At 37.2% G+C, this 17,500-nt stretch overlaps 1 protein-coding gene across 2 annotated transcripts in view; it reads left to right on the top strand.

The window, feature by feature from the left end:
- Positions 1–17,500, top strand: part of cplane1 (ciliogenesis and planar polarity effector 1) — a 54,177-nt gene that overhangs the window by 27,166 nt on the left and 9,511 nt on the right. Inside the window, exons 32-46 of one of the 2 annotated variants that reach the window (XM_051686089.1) lie at positions 1,366–1,665; positions 5,767–6,387; positions 7,789–7,955; positions 8,038–8,119; positions 10,329–10,386; positions 10,512–10,646; positions 10,736–10,807; positions 11,044–11,135; positions 11,227–11,443; positions 14,203–14,402; positions 14,477–14,567; positions 14,663–14,791; positions 16,734–16,769; positions 16,891–16,927; positions 17,013–17,144. In XM_051686089.1, coding sequence (XP_051542049.1) covers positions 1,366–1,665; positions 5,767–6,387; positions 7,789–7,955; positions 8,038–8,119; positions 10,329–10,386; positions 10,512–10,646; positions 10,736–10,807; positions 11,044–11,135; positions 11,227–11,443; positions 14,203–14,402; positions 14,477–14,567; positions 14,663–14,791; positions 16,734–16,769; positions 16,891–16,927; positions 17,013–17,144 — 2,369 coding nt within the window. Of the gene's footprint in view, positions 1–1,365; positions 1,666–5,766; positions 6,388–7,788; positions 7,956–8,037; positions 8,120–10,328; positions 10,387–10,511; positions 10,647–10,735; positions 10,808–11,043; positions 11,136–11,226; positions 11,444–14,166; positions 14,403–14,476; positions 14,568–14,662; positions 14,792–16,733; positions 16,770–16,890; positions 16,928–17,012; positions 17,145–17,500 lie in introns of both variants that reach the window. The other variant, XM_051686088.1, reaches the window with a different exon arrangement.

A 17,500-nucleotide genomic window follows, 5' to 3' on the forward strand; every position in this document is an offset into this window, starting at 1 on the left:
GTTTGGTATCATTGTAAAGAAAACTTTTCAAATTGTTTAATGATATTGATATGATACATTTTGAGACTCTCAGAATAAGAAACTTAAAATAATTGTTTTATTATTATTTTCATTATTTGACATTTTATATCTCTGGGTGTAAATAAGGTGGCTCAGAAAAACTGCTCTTGTTTTGTTCCCAATCATGACAACTGTATCCGAGAACAAATTTGTGTTGATACGACAAAGCAATCAAAAGTTATAGCATTACAAAAATAATTTATCATTGTGTCCAAAAACATCTCCAAACAAATAAAACATAATAATTGTACATAAGAACTAATTACACATGCAAACAGAACAATGATTAAAGGTTTGCATAGCATGCAGACATGATTTTAGTAATGAGATTTCACAGAATGAGTTTCATTCTGTGTCATTTGAGTCATCATTGAGTCTGTGTCATGTATTTGGCGCCATCTCCTGGTGGTCATATGTAACATTGTGCTTCATGTGGATTATCTAATGATCTATACATCTGATTATCTTGTGTGTGGGCTCGTTAGAAAGATAATCACCTCCTCTAAGAAATGTTATGTGATATTGTATGTTCCTTTTATGTTTCGTTAAGTTATAAGCAAAAATGTGGCATATAAGCAACACCAACATAATTGTCAAAGACATAATTAGCTATTACTCACTATATTTTTGTCTGTGAGTAAATCAAATAGGCTGGTTGTATTCTACTCTTTGAGAGCTTTCCAACAACATATGGCACATGACTGTTTGATGAGTTTGATGTTTTTACTGATTGCAATAATATGTACAGAGCAATTTTTTCTTTACTTCTGATTTGTCTGCAAATTTCAAAGCACTTGTTTTGGTCATAATGTCTACATGCATTGGAAAGTAGAGCTTCTATTCTTTCAAACGATACCTATTTTGTGTTGGTCAAGACTGTAGTTATTCATATTTTTACAATGTTTTGTTCTCGTGGGCCTGCCGGCGGCATCCAAGCTTAAAGGGTTAAGTACACAGATTACACAGAAGTACACAGAATGTTTCTAGATTTATGCTGCTAAACTAGGTGGAAGCGCGTCATCACAGTTTGTACAAAGGGTCAGTTAGTTGGTAGTAGTTTTCAGTGTCAAATTCGATAGCCCTGCCCACTGTGAAATCTTATTGGTCCACAATCCATTAAACATCCAATATGTTCTGATTGGCGGTGTCATTGATTGTGTCCCTTTAAGCAGTGTTTTTGCTGTCAGTGCAGACAAAGAAACTAGTTAGCATCATGCCTGGAAACAGTATGGACGATTCTAAACAACTTCTCTGTGTGTTTCAGTGTCAAAACATTTACAGTTTCCTGATTTTCTTCTATTTCAGCTGCAGCAGATCAACTTCATGAGTCTGATGCAGGTTGTGGGGGCATCATTTACAAACCTGCCACTTCAATCTAATGTGATTTTACCCCAGACTACTGCAATATCTACACAGACTCAGTGTCAGCCCACCTCTGAGCACACACATGCTCTTACCCAGAATACCCCACACAGATCCACTCATCCTACACGAGCAACCGTACCTGAAAGAGTCAATGACAGACTTCCTGTCAGTGTGAATTCAGGGTCTGTTCTTAATCCAAACCATGAAATGGAACAGAGGAGCCCAGTTCTCAGAAGTCAGGTAATGTTAGCTAATTATATCCTAATTTTAAGTGAAATCAGTCAGATGATGGGAAATAAGAAATAGCTAGTGATAAACAGAGTAATCGGCTGATATTAGGACATTTTGAGAGTATCATAATAGAGCTGTTCATGTTGGACTCCAAAAACCTGGAAGACAGTTAGCATTTTTGAGCCATGTGTTCCCTCAAAAATTTCCTGTGGGTTTTTATAATGGCAGTTTTACATTTATAATTAAAAAAAAAAGGCTTGTGGTTAAAATTACTTGAAGAAAGTTTCATGTTTTGTTCTAGAACATAAATTACACTGAGTCAAACCTCAAATTGTAGTTTTGAAGCTACTGTGTTTTTTAAAAACACGTTGCCATCACAATACTAATTAACATTTATTTTTATATTCGATAATGTTTTACCGAAATCACTTTTTCCGATGTAATAAAAACATTTTTGTTTATCTGAGCAGTACAAGACTTAGTGACTTTTCCTCCACTTGCCATCTGAACACACAAAAATATTTGGACTTGATTCGATAAGTCTAAGTGGTTATAAAAGCAAAAGCGACATCTTTGTTGTTCGCGGCCAAAATGGACCGACCATCGGAAATGAATGGGAAAGACAGTTTGTTTACATAATGCCACTGTTGTTTTTTACACACACATTTCTCAATACACACATACAAAACACACTCTGACATCCATACCAACACACCCACACAATTTAAGCTGCATCTTTTATTCAACTGGTCCGCAGTGCTCTATAATACAGCAAACAGAGAATAGGGGAAAAGCTTGTATTTGCTCCATAGGCTAAACATGAGAAAAATGGCGCCATCTGGTGGAAAATATTAAAAATGTAAATTTTGAAGCCAGGGCTCCAGAATGAAAGCATAATATCATATAATTCATGATGTTATGCTTTAATGGCACTGGGATCAAATATTGCAGTTTTAATGGGTTTCAATGGGGACATTTTTGTCCTGAAGGTCCTGAGTGTAACTATTTTGTGTTCACAGTGTATTATAGATGTATTATAGGAACTGAGGTTGAAATATCAAAATTCCCCAGAAAATACACACCTTTGGTAAAATGTATGCTGTTGGCATTAACAAATGATCGGAAAAACACAAATGAAAAAGACAAAAATGTCCCGAAGGTCGCACAAGGGTTAATAACTTTGCAACATTTCATTGGATTATTCAGATTTATTGATGTTTCAGAGAGAAAAAAAACTCTGATTTTGCTTGTTTAATATGAGACATGCAGAGATTGCGCAGTTTCCTAAAAAAAAAAACCCAGTCTGGGGTTTTGTTTTTTGATTTTTCCCCTTTTTCTCACCAATTTGGAATGCCCACTTCCCAATGCGCTCTAAGTCCTCGTGGTGGTGTAGTGACTTGCCTCAATCCGGGTGGCGGAGGATGAATCTCAGTTGCCTCCACGTCTGAGACCGTCAATCCGCGCATCTTATCACGTGACTTGTTGAGTGTGTTATTGTGGAGATGTAGCGCGTGTGGAGGCATCCACGCACAACTCGCCATGCGCCCCACCGAGAGCGAACCACACTATAGCAACCACAAGGAGGTTACCCCATGTGACTCTACCCTCCCTAGCAACCAGGCCAATCTGGTTGCTTAGGAGACCTGGCTGGAGTCACTCAGCACGCCCTGGATTCGAACTTGCGACTCCAGGGGTGGTAGTCAGAGTCTTTACTCGCTGAGCTACTCGGGCCCCCTCTATGCAGCTTTCTTGACAGTAAATCACTGAAAGATGATGCCATTGAAGTACGAGCAGAAGAATTTGATCCATATGACTCGAAATAAGCCGGACAATCCCTCGTCTGTCAATTCGGAGCATGAGTTTGGAACAAGATACAATCCTCCCATAGAATCGGCCTCAAAGAAATCCAGCATAAGGACAGGCAAATGTCCAAAGCAATGTCCACAAATTGAACGCAAGCAAAATCAGAAATATTTGATGTTGATAGAACATAATAATAACTGCAAAATAGTGCTCATGCAAACTCACAAACTGAATTCCCCTTAAAAACACAACATAAACCATTAAATCACTTATTTGGCACAAAACAGAGAACTCAAATAAGACCGACTTATACCCAAATACTAACATGCTGCCATCTTAATAAAAACAAACAACAAAGCATAAGATTTATTTTGTTCATTGAAATTATTATTAATTTATTACATTTTGATGTTTGAAATAAATGATTGGTAACAAAATGATAATTTTATGTCTTTGTAACACCATGGTCAGGTTTGACTGTAAGCATAATGTGATATTATTGGAAAAACTGACACTTCAAAATAGTAAAAAAACAAATGCTAAACTTTGACAAATAATAGTTTGATAATGTGTAAATATATATCTAAATGCATAACTTGTTATAAAATGTAGAATTACTATACAGTAGGTGGCTGTATAGAACACTGCTGTCATCTACTGGCTATTATTGTCATAACATGATTTTCATAACATGAAAGTCATGTTATTGCTCTTTTTTTTTCACCGGATGGCAGCAATCTGCCCTCAATACAGGACACATTCTCATATTTTATTCATATTTCAACTAGGTTTTTACTGTAGTGAAGTTCCATATATTTTCTCATTTGCATATGCAAATTAATTGTGAAATCGAGAAAATTATATGTAAATAAGATCTAAAAAACATAAAATCCCAAAAGTATATATTTATTATAAGCATATATTTATTGTTTTTACTTCGGGAAAAAAGAAATGTAATCATTTCTTTAAAACGAAAAAGAAGTTACACCTGTATTGTGTCCGGTCAAAAAGGACCGCGAGAAGCAAAGTAAGCAACCCTACTTGGATCAGAATGGGGGGTTAAGGACTACCAACTACCAATCAGCATCGGAGCCACATGCTTTATGAAATGGACGACTGTTGTAGTCCTTATTTAGCAACATGCATTTTTATCACTGAAGTGATAGATTGAAGTGGCTTCGAAATCCACAATTGAGGTTTGACTGTGTGTAATGTATGTTCTAGAATAAAACGTGAAAGTCTCTAAGTAATTTTCTCTGTCATTTAAAAATCCCTATTCTAAAAATCCATAGGACATTCCTGAGGGAACAGGTAAACAGCCATATTGGCCGCTTTGCTAGTTAATAGGAGTGCTTGTTCCCCCAAAGTCTACTGACAGTCTCGTCAATGGATAATGCACACATTGAGCATAACAAATTTGTGTGTAAATTGTTGGTAAAACAAAGGGATAATTTATGTAAGAATGCATTTACGGGGCGGCCTGGGTAGCTCAGCGAGTATTGACGCTGACTACCACACCTGGAGTCGCGAGGTTGAATCCAGGGTGTGCTGAGTGACTCCAGCCAGGTCTCCTAAGCAACCAAATTGGCCCAGTTGCTAAGGAGGGTAGTCACATGGGGTAACCTCCTTGTGGTCGTGATAAGTGGTTCTCGCTCTCAATGGGGCGCGTGGTAAGTTGTGCGTGGATCGTGGAGAGTAGCATGAGTCTCCACATGCTGTGAGTCTCCGCGGTGTCATACACAACGAGTCACATGATAAGATGCACGGATTGAGGTCTCAGAAGCGGAGACAACTGAGACTTGTCCTCCACCACCCGGATTGAGGCGAGTAACCGCGCCACAACGAGGACCTACTAAGTAGTGGGAATTGGGCATTCCAAATTGGGGAGAAAAGGGGATAAAATTAAAAAAATTAAATTAAAAAGAATGCATTTACACACAAGTTTGTTCTGCTCATGTTTAATGAATAAGGCCTGTATTCTGTATTCAAACATTTTTGAATGAATTTTGAGTAAATGTTATTTAATTTCAGTAATTTAGTGTCAACTGCAAAATCCAAAGCTATTTTAAACAACAACAAAAAAATTAAATAATTATTATGAGCCTACATGGAATAAAGGTACTTTTAGGGCTGTTATTGAATTGAACTGCAAAAATGTGTCCAATGGTCAGTAAATGTTATGTATAAATATTGCATTTATTTATCAGCATTATACTATATCAGCCATTGACCACAGAAATTGGAAAAAAAAGTGTATTTGTTGACCACTAGAAAATACCTTAGTTTTTTCTTCACAACCTCTCACAGGACATTGAGCAGTTGACTATCCGGCCGCACTGGTCGCAGGATGTTCAAACAGACAGCAGGAATTTAATCCCGACCTCACAAGGGCTTCTAACAACTGCAAATAATCACATGACCACACAGACGCCACCTACTGGCGTCTTTGAAGCCCACCCGTATGTTACCCCTCAACAGAGAGCAGGACTCAAACTTCTGCAGCTGCATCCGCCACAGCCAGTTCTCCTGAAACCTCCTCCTCCTCCACCACCTCCTCTTCCTGTGAGGGAGGCCTGGGCTCCCTCGTCTCACGCCAACTTCCTCACTAATCAGTATGCACCCTCAACAGTCCGTCGATCTGATGAGATGGGCAGAACATGGGCCGAACCGTCAGTGGCACCTCTATCACACCTCCATACGAGTCGGTATAATACATCAGAGAGGACAGGTCTGCCTCCTGCTCCTCACAGAGCGCCTCCTGCTGTTGGTCTGCCTCTGCTGCGCTTTCACCCGGATGCCCAGCGACCTGTGACCCTGCCGCGCATCCCACAGTCCACCATGGTGAAACCGCCCAGTGTGGGCACCACAGTGACGGGTCACTTCCCCAGACTGCAGCTGCTACACAGAGACCCAGATCCACCCAGCGCAGTGAGTACTTTCACTTTAAACTTGCTATTTAGACACAAAACAGTGTCAGACACCAGTCTGTCTGAACAATATTGTCGCCCAATAAAAAGTGATATTTCCCTTGATTTTTCTTTGTTTTGTCTCATATTTCATCTCAAGCATGCTCTTAACTGACACTTTTGTCCACTTGGTTAACAAGCACACTAACTAAAAAAATAAATAAAATAAAAAACGTAAGAAAAGTCGTAATTTAAAAAATAAGTAAAATAAATAGAGAAACATTTTATGATTTTCCACACCATGAATATTGAAATGGTTTATGCTGATTTCACTCTGCTTAAATCCTTATAGTTTTTGACATGCAATAATTTCTATTGTATAATTCTATTGTAAATTTCACACTCATTTAAAAGCTCACCATTTACACATACTGTGGACTAACTGCCAAAAATTGCTAAAAAAAAAATGTCAGAACCCCCCCCAAAAAAGACTCCAATTATTCACAAATAATAGTGTATATGTTTACAATCTAGTGATAAATAGATTTAATAATTTTTCACCTTCCGTCACAAAATGCCGATCTGAAATGTAGGTGGCACTCTAATGCATTTTAGCCCTCGTAGATGCGCTTGTTCATTTTCGTTCATATTTCACTTTGTGATTCTTTTGAAAATCTTTTAAAACTGTAGTATTAGTGCAACAAAATAAACTATACAGTCATGTTCCTGAGAAGGAGAGCTTTCATTTGATATATTATTTGTCTATTTAAGTGCTATTTTAAAGACTTTCATATTCATATTAATACTACCACATAAACACTAGGTGGCGCTTATTTGCGAAGCGGATGTTTTAAGGCCTTAATTTGTTATTTTAAGTAACATAAATGCATAAGTGATGGTTATCTATGAAAAGTTCAGATTCTAAGCGTTCAAACGATACCATATATGCCTTAGTTATGTATTCGGAGACGTTTTAATTGTAAACTATTTTCATGATGTAGCACCCCCTTTTGGACGTTGAACAAGTCAAGGATAAAACAGTCAAATCTAAACATTAAACGCTTTTGAAAATTGGACTGGGTAAAAATATCGATTTTCCGATAAATCGCAATTTACATTTGAACGATCTTGATGTCGATTCTTAAATCCCAAGATCGAGAGGAAATCACTCACATATGCAGCCAAATTTCGTGCTATGTGACTAAAACATCTATGAAAAGCCAGCTGTAACAGTCAGGTACAAACAAAAAAATAAACATTTCATTCTAGTGTTGCATTACACGGATGATATAAAGCCATTTAAGTCCTCTCTCGTTAACATTTACAGACGTACTTTACAGAACAGCCAGTTGCAGTTGTTACTGTAAGTTGCAAGTAATGTAACATTTCTAGATCTTCACATTATGGTATGTTTGATGTTTAGGGTTTACGATTCAATGCACCTCCTTTACGAACTCCTCGTCTCATCCCATTGGAGGAGCTGTTGAGATGGGCCGCAGTGAAACAGATGCCCGCTGACACCAAACTACAGCTCTTAAAGACAGAAAACATCACGCACGGCCAGAGCAAAACCAGTCCATCCAGCAAGAGGTGACATGTCTTTTTTATTTTACATTTACATCTCTTTTGTACCCTGTTCAGTGTTGAGGTGTTTGTGTGTTCTCTCACTCAGACGGAAAAGGAGAGATGAGAAAAACAAGGAGAAGATTGGAGTCACATTCAGACCGGAAGACTCAATCATTCCTCCAGACGAGGTATAAACATGTTTCAGCAGCGCTTGAATCATGAGAGTAGAAAGTCTTGTTTTAAAGAGGTAGTCCACCACAAATGGACAATTCTGTCCATCTTATTTACTCACCCTCATGTTGTTCCAAACCCGTATGACTTTCTCTCTTTTGTGGAGCACAAGAGGCATGTTCCCGCTGCTCTTTTACATACAATGAAAGCACGCAGTGACTAGGGGCTGGTTTTTACCAGAAAACCACCATCAATGTACTCTGTATGAATCATGATCTACTATATTCCAGGTCTTCTGAAGCCATGTGATAACTTTGTGTGAGGAACAGACTGACCATTTTAAGCCATTATGCACTTGACTTATCAAGTTTGAGTTTGCACATACACCCCAACCTTTACTATTTGAATTTTGGTCTGTTCCTCACACATATCGATCATATGCAACCATCTACATACACATTGGAGAAAGAATTACCATTGGCTAGTAAATTTGCATTTTTACTCGCCAGACTTTTGATGACATGTAAGCGTAATGCAACTGATAAAGATATTAAACAAACCAGGAAGGGGGCATCTTCACATATATATATAGTAGTCATCTATATGACTTCTCACGCTATAGTATGTGATAGTGTATATATAATTTAATATTTTTCTTTTTTATTTACCATGTAAATAATGCGGTAACATGAGGCAGGGCTTTGTACAGTTTATTTATTTATTTTTTTACCAAACTTCTGCATAGATGCTGCAAGAGAATACAGTATTTGTTCAATTCTTCAACATTTACAGTATTTGTTGAAGTTAAAATATTTCATAATGTATGATTGCCCCTTTTAATATTTACACATTTATTACACTTACTACATTACTAAATTTGGTTACATCTTGTTTATATGCATTATTTGTACAATTTAAAAGTATTTACATTGACGTGCATAACAAGCGCTAAAATGGTACTGTCTCTTTAAGAGTACAGACAGTTCCGCGAGCAAGCGTTTACAGTTGAATAAGTGCAGCGGACATTAACGAAAAGGAAGTTGCTTGTTTTAATTTACTCCATTCATGCAATGTGTGATTAGAACTCCTGTTTATTTTTACTTTTTGATCAACAACTGACTATAAACAACAGAAAGGATGTTAAAAGAGACATTATTCAATGAAAATGGAGTGCGCGGATCTCATCTTTGAACACATTACACGGAACACGGAATCAAAGCTAACTTCATTTGCATAATGTATACGGACTTACGTGTACAAATATTTATTGTACAAGGTCTCAAATTTAAATCTCGAATTTTGCAACACTTTTACCTTCCAACAGGCGCGTTGCACTGGTCTGTAGATGCTGTAAAATGGAGAATGTAGTGAAAACAGTCTGTGGAAAGGTTTAACCCTTTAAGCTCTGAAGGTGTTTTTAAAGATTTCTTGTTTCAGTGGCATACCCAAAATTAAAGGCTTAGAACTCAACCAAAAAACAAACAAACAAAATAACAAGGAGGGTCAAGTGTTTGGTATCATTGTAAAGGAAACCTCTCACATTTTTTAGTGAAATAGATTATAATGCATAAGAAAAATCACAAAAGAAATTGAGCCAAAAATTTAACATTTTTCTGATTTGACATTTATATATCTCTGGGTGTAAATACCATGATTTGTTCCCAATCATGTCAACTGTATCTGAGCAAAATATTGTGTTGATACGACAAAGCAATCAAATGTTTTAGCATTACAAAAATAATTTATCATAGTGTCCAAAAACGTCTCCAAACAAATAAAACATAATAATTGTACATAAGAACTAATTACACATGCAAACACAACAATGACTAAAGGTTTGCATAGCATGCAGACATGATTTTAGTAATGAGATTTCACAGAATGAGTTTCATTCTGTGTCATTTGAGTCATCATTGAATCTGTATCATGTATTTGGCGCCATCTCCTGGTGGCCATATGTAACATTGTGCTTCATGTGGATTATCTAATGATCTATACATCTGATTATCTTGTGTGTGGACTCGTTTGAAAGATAATCACCTCCTCTAAGTAATAATATGTGATATGTGAAAATGGTATATTTTATGTTTATTTCACACTAACATGAGTGAGAGTAAACAATGACAGAATTTTCATCTTTGGGAGAAGAATCTTTTATGTGCAGCATAATGTCTGCATTGAGAGATTAATCCTGAAGTCATTAGAGTTTTAATTGTGTTTCTTCAGAGTCTGCCGCCTGCAGAGGTACTGCCAGATGAAAATGATGGCTACGTCATTCCTTTAGGTAAGAAAACACATGTCTCATAAACCTCTCCCTTTCTGTCTCTCTCAAAAGCGTCCTTATTTTACCAAACTCTGTGTATTCGTCCTTTGTGTTCCTAACTAATGAGTATATTTTGTGTCCATCAGGCTCCTTTGATTCAGAGTTGACTGGACAGATGTTGTTGGATAAGGTTTATTCCACCTCCGCTGAGCTCCATGCGTTCGCCTCCACACAGAAGAAGCCTCCTGAAATCCAGGACGCCTGTACAAACACTGAGCCTGGTCTGATCATTGTCCTGAGGGTCTTTAAACTTCTTTAAACTCTTTTAAACCCTTTAAAATAAACTCATATTAGTTTGTGTTTACTCTAGAACCGTCTCGCTCCATCACTGATAAAGCCGTTTCCGTAAAGCTTCCTACATCTCCCATCTTGCCATCTGCTCGTAAGTTCATAAGATGAGAAGATTGATGGGATATCTACATTTTCTTTATGTTATTAAATATTTCATCCCAGTAGAGGGGTGTTGCTTTTATAGACTCTAATGTTTAAAAGAATATAGGGTATGTTGGCCTCGTTTAAAAAAAAAACATTTTCTGTGGTAATCGTCAGCATGTTACAGATCCTAACTTAATTTTAATGGAACTTAATATTATTTTTAATATTTGATATGTCACACAGCTCCAGCCGTTTTCTTGAATCTTCGATTCTCTGAAAACAGAACATCAGAAAAGCCAGAGAACAGACGCCTCACTGAGTCGAACACAGATGTTGTAAGGAAACACTGCAGTGTTTATACTGTGTTTATTTATACTTGATCATTTGGAAAGTGTGAGGAAGCACTGCTCTCTTTGTTTCTTGTAGAACGCCGAAGGTCGGAGGTTTATCAATGTGATCGATTTGCCGGATGATTCTCTTCTTCAGAATATGGCTCCGCCCCTGACTCCTCCCTCGCCCCCCTCATCAGCTCAGCTTCAACTTCTAGCAGCTTCTGTTGTAAACTCCGCCCCAAACCCCGCCTTTAGCTCCGCCCCAGTCAACACTGAGCACTTCACTGAGGAACCAGCCGAAGAGCTTCCAGGTACACTTTCATTTTACACCTGATTATGTAGTCAGACACTAATGAAACAGTCTTTAAGGTGGAATTTTCCAACCAGGGGTTCACAAAAGAGTTTAAAATTAAAAGGAATATTCCGGGTTCAATACAAGTTAAGCTCAATCGACAGCATTTGTGGTATAATGTTGATTACTACAAAAAATAATTTAGACTCATCCCTCCTTTTCTTTAAAAAAAAAAAAAAGCAAAAATGGAGGTTACAGTGAGACACTTACAATGGAAGTCAATGGGGTACATTTTTGGAGGGTTTAAAGGCAGAAATGTGAAACTTATAATTTTATAAAAGCACTTACATTAATTCTTCTGTTAAAAATCATGTATTTGAGCTGTAAAGTTGTTTAAATCATCATTTTTACAGTCATTTTAGGGTTTTAGGGTTTGTTGACATTACATCGTCATGGCAACAAAGTTGTAAAATTGGACATAACTTTCCATAGATGCGGTTAGTAAGTGATTTTATCAAACTAAAATCATGTTTACACACATATTGTTTATGTCTTGTGTCTATACTTTTGAAACAAACAAAAACATTTAGCCATAATTTTACTTTTTTTTTGACATTATATATCTCTGGGTGTAAATAAAGTGGCTTCCGAAAAACTGCTTTTGTTCTGTTCCCAATCATGTCAACTGTATCTGAGAAAACGTTTGTGTTGATACAACAAAGCAATCAAAAGTTATAGCATTACAAATATAATTGATCATAGTGTCCAAAAACGTCTCCAAACAAATAAAACATAATAATTGTATATATGAAATAATTACACATGCAAACACAACAATAACTAAAGGTTTGCATAGCATGCAGACATGATTTCAGTAATGAGATTTCACAGAATGAGTTTCATTCTGTGTCATTTGAGTCATCATTGAGTCTGTGTCATGTATTTGGCGCCATCTCCTGGTGGTCATATGTAACATTGTGCTTCATGTGGATTATCTAATGATCTATACATCTGATTATCTTGTGTGTGGGCTCGTTTGAAAGATAATCACCTCCTCTAAGTAATGGTGTATGATATTTTATGTAGTTTATTTGCATTTATTTTTTCTGAAGTTATAAGCAAAAATGCGGCATATAAGCAACAGCAACATAATTGTCAAAGACATATAATTAGCTATTACTCGCTATATTTTTGTCTGTGAGTAAAACAAATTATTGGTTGTATTCTACTCTATGAGAGTTTTCCAACAACATATGACACATGACTATTTGAGTTGTCTGTAAATTTCAAAGCACTTGTTCAGTTTTGGTCATAACGTCTACATGCATTGAAAAGTAGAGCTTCTAATCTTTCAAACGATACCTATTTTGTGTTGGTCAAGACTGTAGTTAGTCATATTTTGATGCAAATTTTTTTTTCTCATGGGCCGCCGGTGGGCTGATCCGAGCTTAAAGGGTTAAATGGAAATTTATTATTTTCTAAATTAAATGAAAAATGAAAAATAGATAGATCTGTTAAATATATTTCTAAATAATAATAAAAAATGATTCCTTTTTATTTAAAAATAGTAATGAACAGTATGTATTTCTAAGAATAGTTTTATTTTTGAAAGACAATTTCTGCAAAGTCACATACTTTAAAGTATATATATATATATATATATATATATATATATATATATATATATATATATATATATATATATATATAAAGCAGTAACACTTACAATAAGGTTCCATTAGTTAATGCATTAGTTAATGCATTAGGTTTCATGAACTAACAATAAACACAATTATACAGCATTTATTAATCTTTGTTAATGTTAGTTAATAAAAACACAATTGTTCATTGTTAGTTCATGTTAGTTCATAGTGCATTAATTAATGATAACATGTACAACTTTTGATTTTAAAAATGCATTACTATATTTTGAAATATACATTAACCAAGATTAATAAATGCTGTTAAAGTATTGTTTATTGTTAGTTCATGTTAACTAATGTTGACAAATTGAACGTTAAAGTAGAGTGTTACCAAACAAGCTTTTGAACATTTCCACTGTTATTGCCCTGGAAAAAAGATACAGTTTATAGTTGAACACATGTTGACCTTTTGTGACAACATGCCCCAATAGTGGGGCATGTTGTTAACTTGCACCATATGGGGTAAGTTGTCACAGTGGAACCTGCCATATTGGGAGGTGATGGGGAGAAATTGGTTTTCGATTGTAATTGGTTTTTCTGGAAAATGTAAAAAAGCAAAACAATTATGGGGCAAGAAATGAGTCATTAAACAACAAAAATGGAAAAGGTTACGTAGAAAAATATGAAAACATTATATAGGCCAACAAATATTGTAATTTATATATTAATTACATTTAAAACATGTGACAACATGCACCGACCTGACTTTCGTCAAAAATACCTTTGACCTAAGAATGCATTTAAACCCTTTGGGGAAAAATCTGCCTTCATAATATAGTTGATCCTTCCTTTAATGTATGCCAGGGTGGTTTGATTATGTTCGCTTGTTTACACAAGAGCTTAAACAAAAATATAATATGAAAATTTGAAAGGTAAAATTGACAAAAACTATTCTTATTCATGGAGGTTTTGAATGAAAACCTCTGCTTGAGAAAACACATTTGCACAGTTGGTCTTTTGACTCCAAATCTTGCTGTTTCTGAGACAGAGCACTTGTGACAAATAGCCCCAGTCTCTCCTATATATGTATTTCCTGCAGGTTCTTCTGTAAGATCCTCCCCTCCTGTATCTCTAGAAGCTGAGCGTGTGATCAGCGGAGATCCCGTGACTCTCAGCGTGCTGTCGGCCGTCAAGATTCCTCCTTCAGGCTCTCTGGAGCGGGCGTTACTGTCCCGGAGTCAGATCTCAGCGCGTCTGTCAGAGATGGACGCTCAGCTCATCAGACTGCAGAACATCGCCGATCACATGGACAGAGAGTTTGCCAACACCAGACTGGTATGAGATGAACACGTCAAGGTTCTGGTCATTAATATACTGCAGTGTTTCGCTCTGACTCGGTTTCCTTTCAGCTGGTGAACACTATCGAGACTCTGAACCCTGCGATGATGGCCAGCGTGGAGCTTGAATCACATTCTAGTCCTCTCAGAGTCTTACGAGAAGGTGAGAGAAAAACGTTTTGCTTTAGTGATGGAAAATAAACTTGAATAGAAATAGATAATTAAACCCTGTGTTTATTTCTACTGAATCATGAATAGTGAGGAGTTACAGTCCTCCATCTCACCGTTTCGGAAAGGCGGCCGAAGAAGAGCGAACAGACGAGGAGATTTTGTCTTCCTCTGTATTCATTGGAAATACTGCTCATCCAGAGGTCACCCCTCTGAAGGGTACATACACATCTTTAACCTCTTTAATTGTTAATTTCCACGTTTTATTTTATTTTAGTCATAATGGAGTGGTGGTGGCGTAGTGGGCTAAAGCACTGAACTGGTAATCAGAAGGTTGCTGGTTCAATCTCCATAGCCATCACCATTGTGTCCTTGAGCAAGGCACTTAACTCCAGGTTGCTCCAGGGGAATTGTCCCTGTAATAAGTGCACTGTAAGTCGCTTTGGATAAAAGACCAAAGGCCAAATGCATAAATGTAAATGTTTGTCTTTTGACGAAAATGTCCTTTATATATAGTCAGTATTTCGTCATGTCATATTCATTCTACTAAAATGGCATACCGTTCCTTGGATGTTGTCCTTGGCTTTTTTTTTTTTTTTTTTTGCTCCCAATTTGGAAAGCCCAATTCCCAATGTGCTTTTAAGTCCTCGTGGTTGCCTAGTGATTCGCCTCAGTCCGGGTGGCGGAGGACGAATCCCAGTTGCCTCCGCATCTGAGACAGTCAACCCGCACATCCTCCGCACGTGGCTTGTTGAGTGCGTTGCCACGGAGACACAGCGCGTGTGGAGGCTTCACGCCATCCACCGCGGCAACCACGCTCAACTCACCACGCGCCCCACCTAGAACGAACCACATTATAGCGACCACGAGGAGTTTACCCCATGTGACTCTACCCTCCCTAGCAACCGGGCCAATTCGGTTGCTTAGGAGACCTGGCTGGAGTCACTCAGCACGCCCTGGGGTTCGAACTAGCGAGCTAGCGAACTCCAGGGGTGATAGCCAGCGTATTTTACCACTGAGCTGTCCAGGCCCCCTTGTCCTTGGCTTTTTTGTGACTTCCTGGATGAGTCGTCGCTGTGCTCTTGGAGGAATTTTGGAAGGTCGGCCACTTCTGGGATGGTTCACTACTGTGTCAAGATAATGGCTCTCTCTGTGGTCCAGATTGAAATAGCTTTTTAACCCTTCCCAGGCTGACTGTTTCAATCTGCTTTTTACCCATCATTTCCGGAATTTATTTCGATCTTGACATAGTGTGCCACTGGGTGAGACACATACTGTATAGTGTCATATCATAAAAATAAAATATTCCTTGATCTTTGAAAATAAAACAGTTTGATATACAATGTAAATACACTCAACAATTCAATTTTCACTAGTTAAAATACTAATTCTTATTATATTATTATAGTTGCAGCGAATTATTGAGGCTTAATGCCATTTTTATGCCGAGTTGTTCATAACAGTTGTCAGTTGAGGGCGCTGTTTTGCTGTTGGCGTTTTTGACAAACGTTTCTGCTCGTGTCGGTTTCAATAAAGCTCGTTTGTTATCTGTGGGGGACGGGGTTTTGGAAAGAGGTGCGTGGCTAATTCAGTGACTCTGTTTCGTGGAAGTAGAACGGCTAAAATTGCTTTCAGCACCTTTATATCTTGCGGTATTTTTTTTCTTGTCATATTTTCATCAACAGCATGTTTTAATTTAAGCCGTTTGATGCATCCTTTTCGCCTTGTCAAAAAACCCTTCGTCAACAAACATTTTCGCCAGTCATTTTGTTGACAAGATAAACAGTGACTGATTAATCTCACCTGATCCACATTACAGCTTGTTCTGGCCAAGAACTGCCTGCTTAGACTTTCCAAATGATCCTGGTGGACTGATAAAAACCTTTGCACACTGACTCCTGGAAATAAAGTCAAATCAGCCAATCACATTGAAACTGGTGATTTTAGCAGTTGTTTATAATATTCATCAGTCTGTCAGTAAACAATCCGTAGTTGTGTGTCTGCAGCCGGACTACACACTCAATCACATCATATATGTTCACTTAATCCAGTTTCAAATGTCCATGTTTACACTGATACGTTCTTCCACATACTGTAAAGTCTGACTAACATGGTGTAAGTTTACCAGGTCCTCAGTTTAACATGATCTCATTGTTCTCAGGGAAACAAGAGCAGCGTGCACAAGATACCAGTCAAGGTAAGTGACCTGCTTCACGCACACACACACACACACACACAGGTAACCACACACCTGCTGTTGATGCAGTTCATATAACAGGACTCACTGATGGACGTTTATAATGACGATTCTTTTACAGCAGATTTGACGAAATCTTTGCTTGAGACTCCTGGAAAGTAAGTGAGAATATTATTTGTTCAGATTCTGTCATTGTGCATTTCCTTCTCTAGTTTGATTTCACCCTTGTGCTTCTCTCATCAGACTGGCGGAGGAGACGTTAGGTCTGAGCGGACTCAGTGACGTTCAAGACATTTTGTCAGAGTTGATCAGAGATGGGGCTTTATCTCGATCAGCACTCAGTCTTTCTCAAACACGAGATATAAATCTGAGCAGGTGAGATTCACAGTTTAACCGGGAGACAAAGAATGCGTAAAGTCTATAATCGAGCTAACCAGGATGTGTAAAGTGGACAATTTCGAAACTTTTGTAGCATCTTTAGCCTTTATTTTATCCCCTGAAGTCCACTTATAATGTACGTTTGTTTTTTGCACCAATCATTCAATTTACAACTAACTAAAATTAAACAGGCTCCATGCATTCACATTTTTTTAAAAGCATTTAAAGACATTTAAATTTTGCAGCATTTGGGCAATATTTATATTTTTTTATATGTTTTTTGCGTAAATGAATGTTTACTTTTTATTGTATTTTTTTATTTAAAATACATTTATTTTTATATTTAAAAAAAA

This window comes from Myxocyprinus asiaticus, chromosome 43 (assembly GCF_019703515.2).
Source record: "Myxocyprinus asiaticus isolate MX2 ecotype Aquarium Trade chromosome 43, UBuf_Myxa_2, whole genome shotgun sequence".
In the NCBI taxonomy this organism is placed as follows: domain Eukaryota; kingdom Metazoa; phylum Chordata; class Actinopteri; order Cypriniformes; family Catostomidae; genus Myxocyprinus; species Myxocyprinus asiaticus.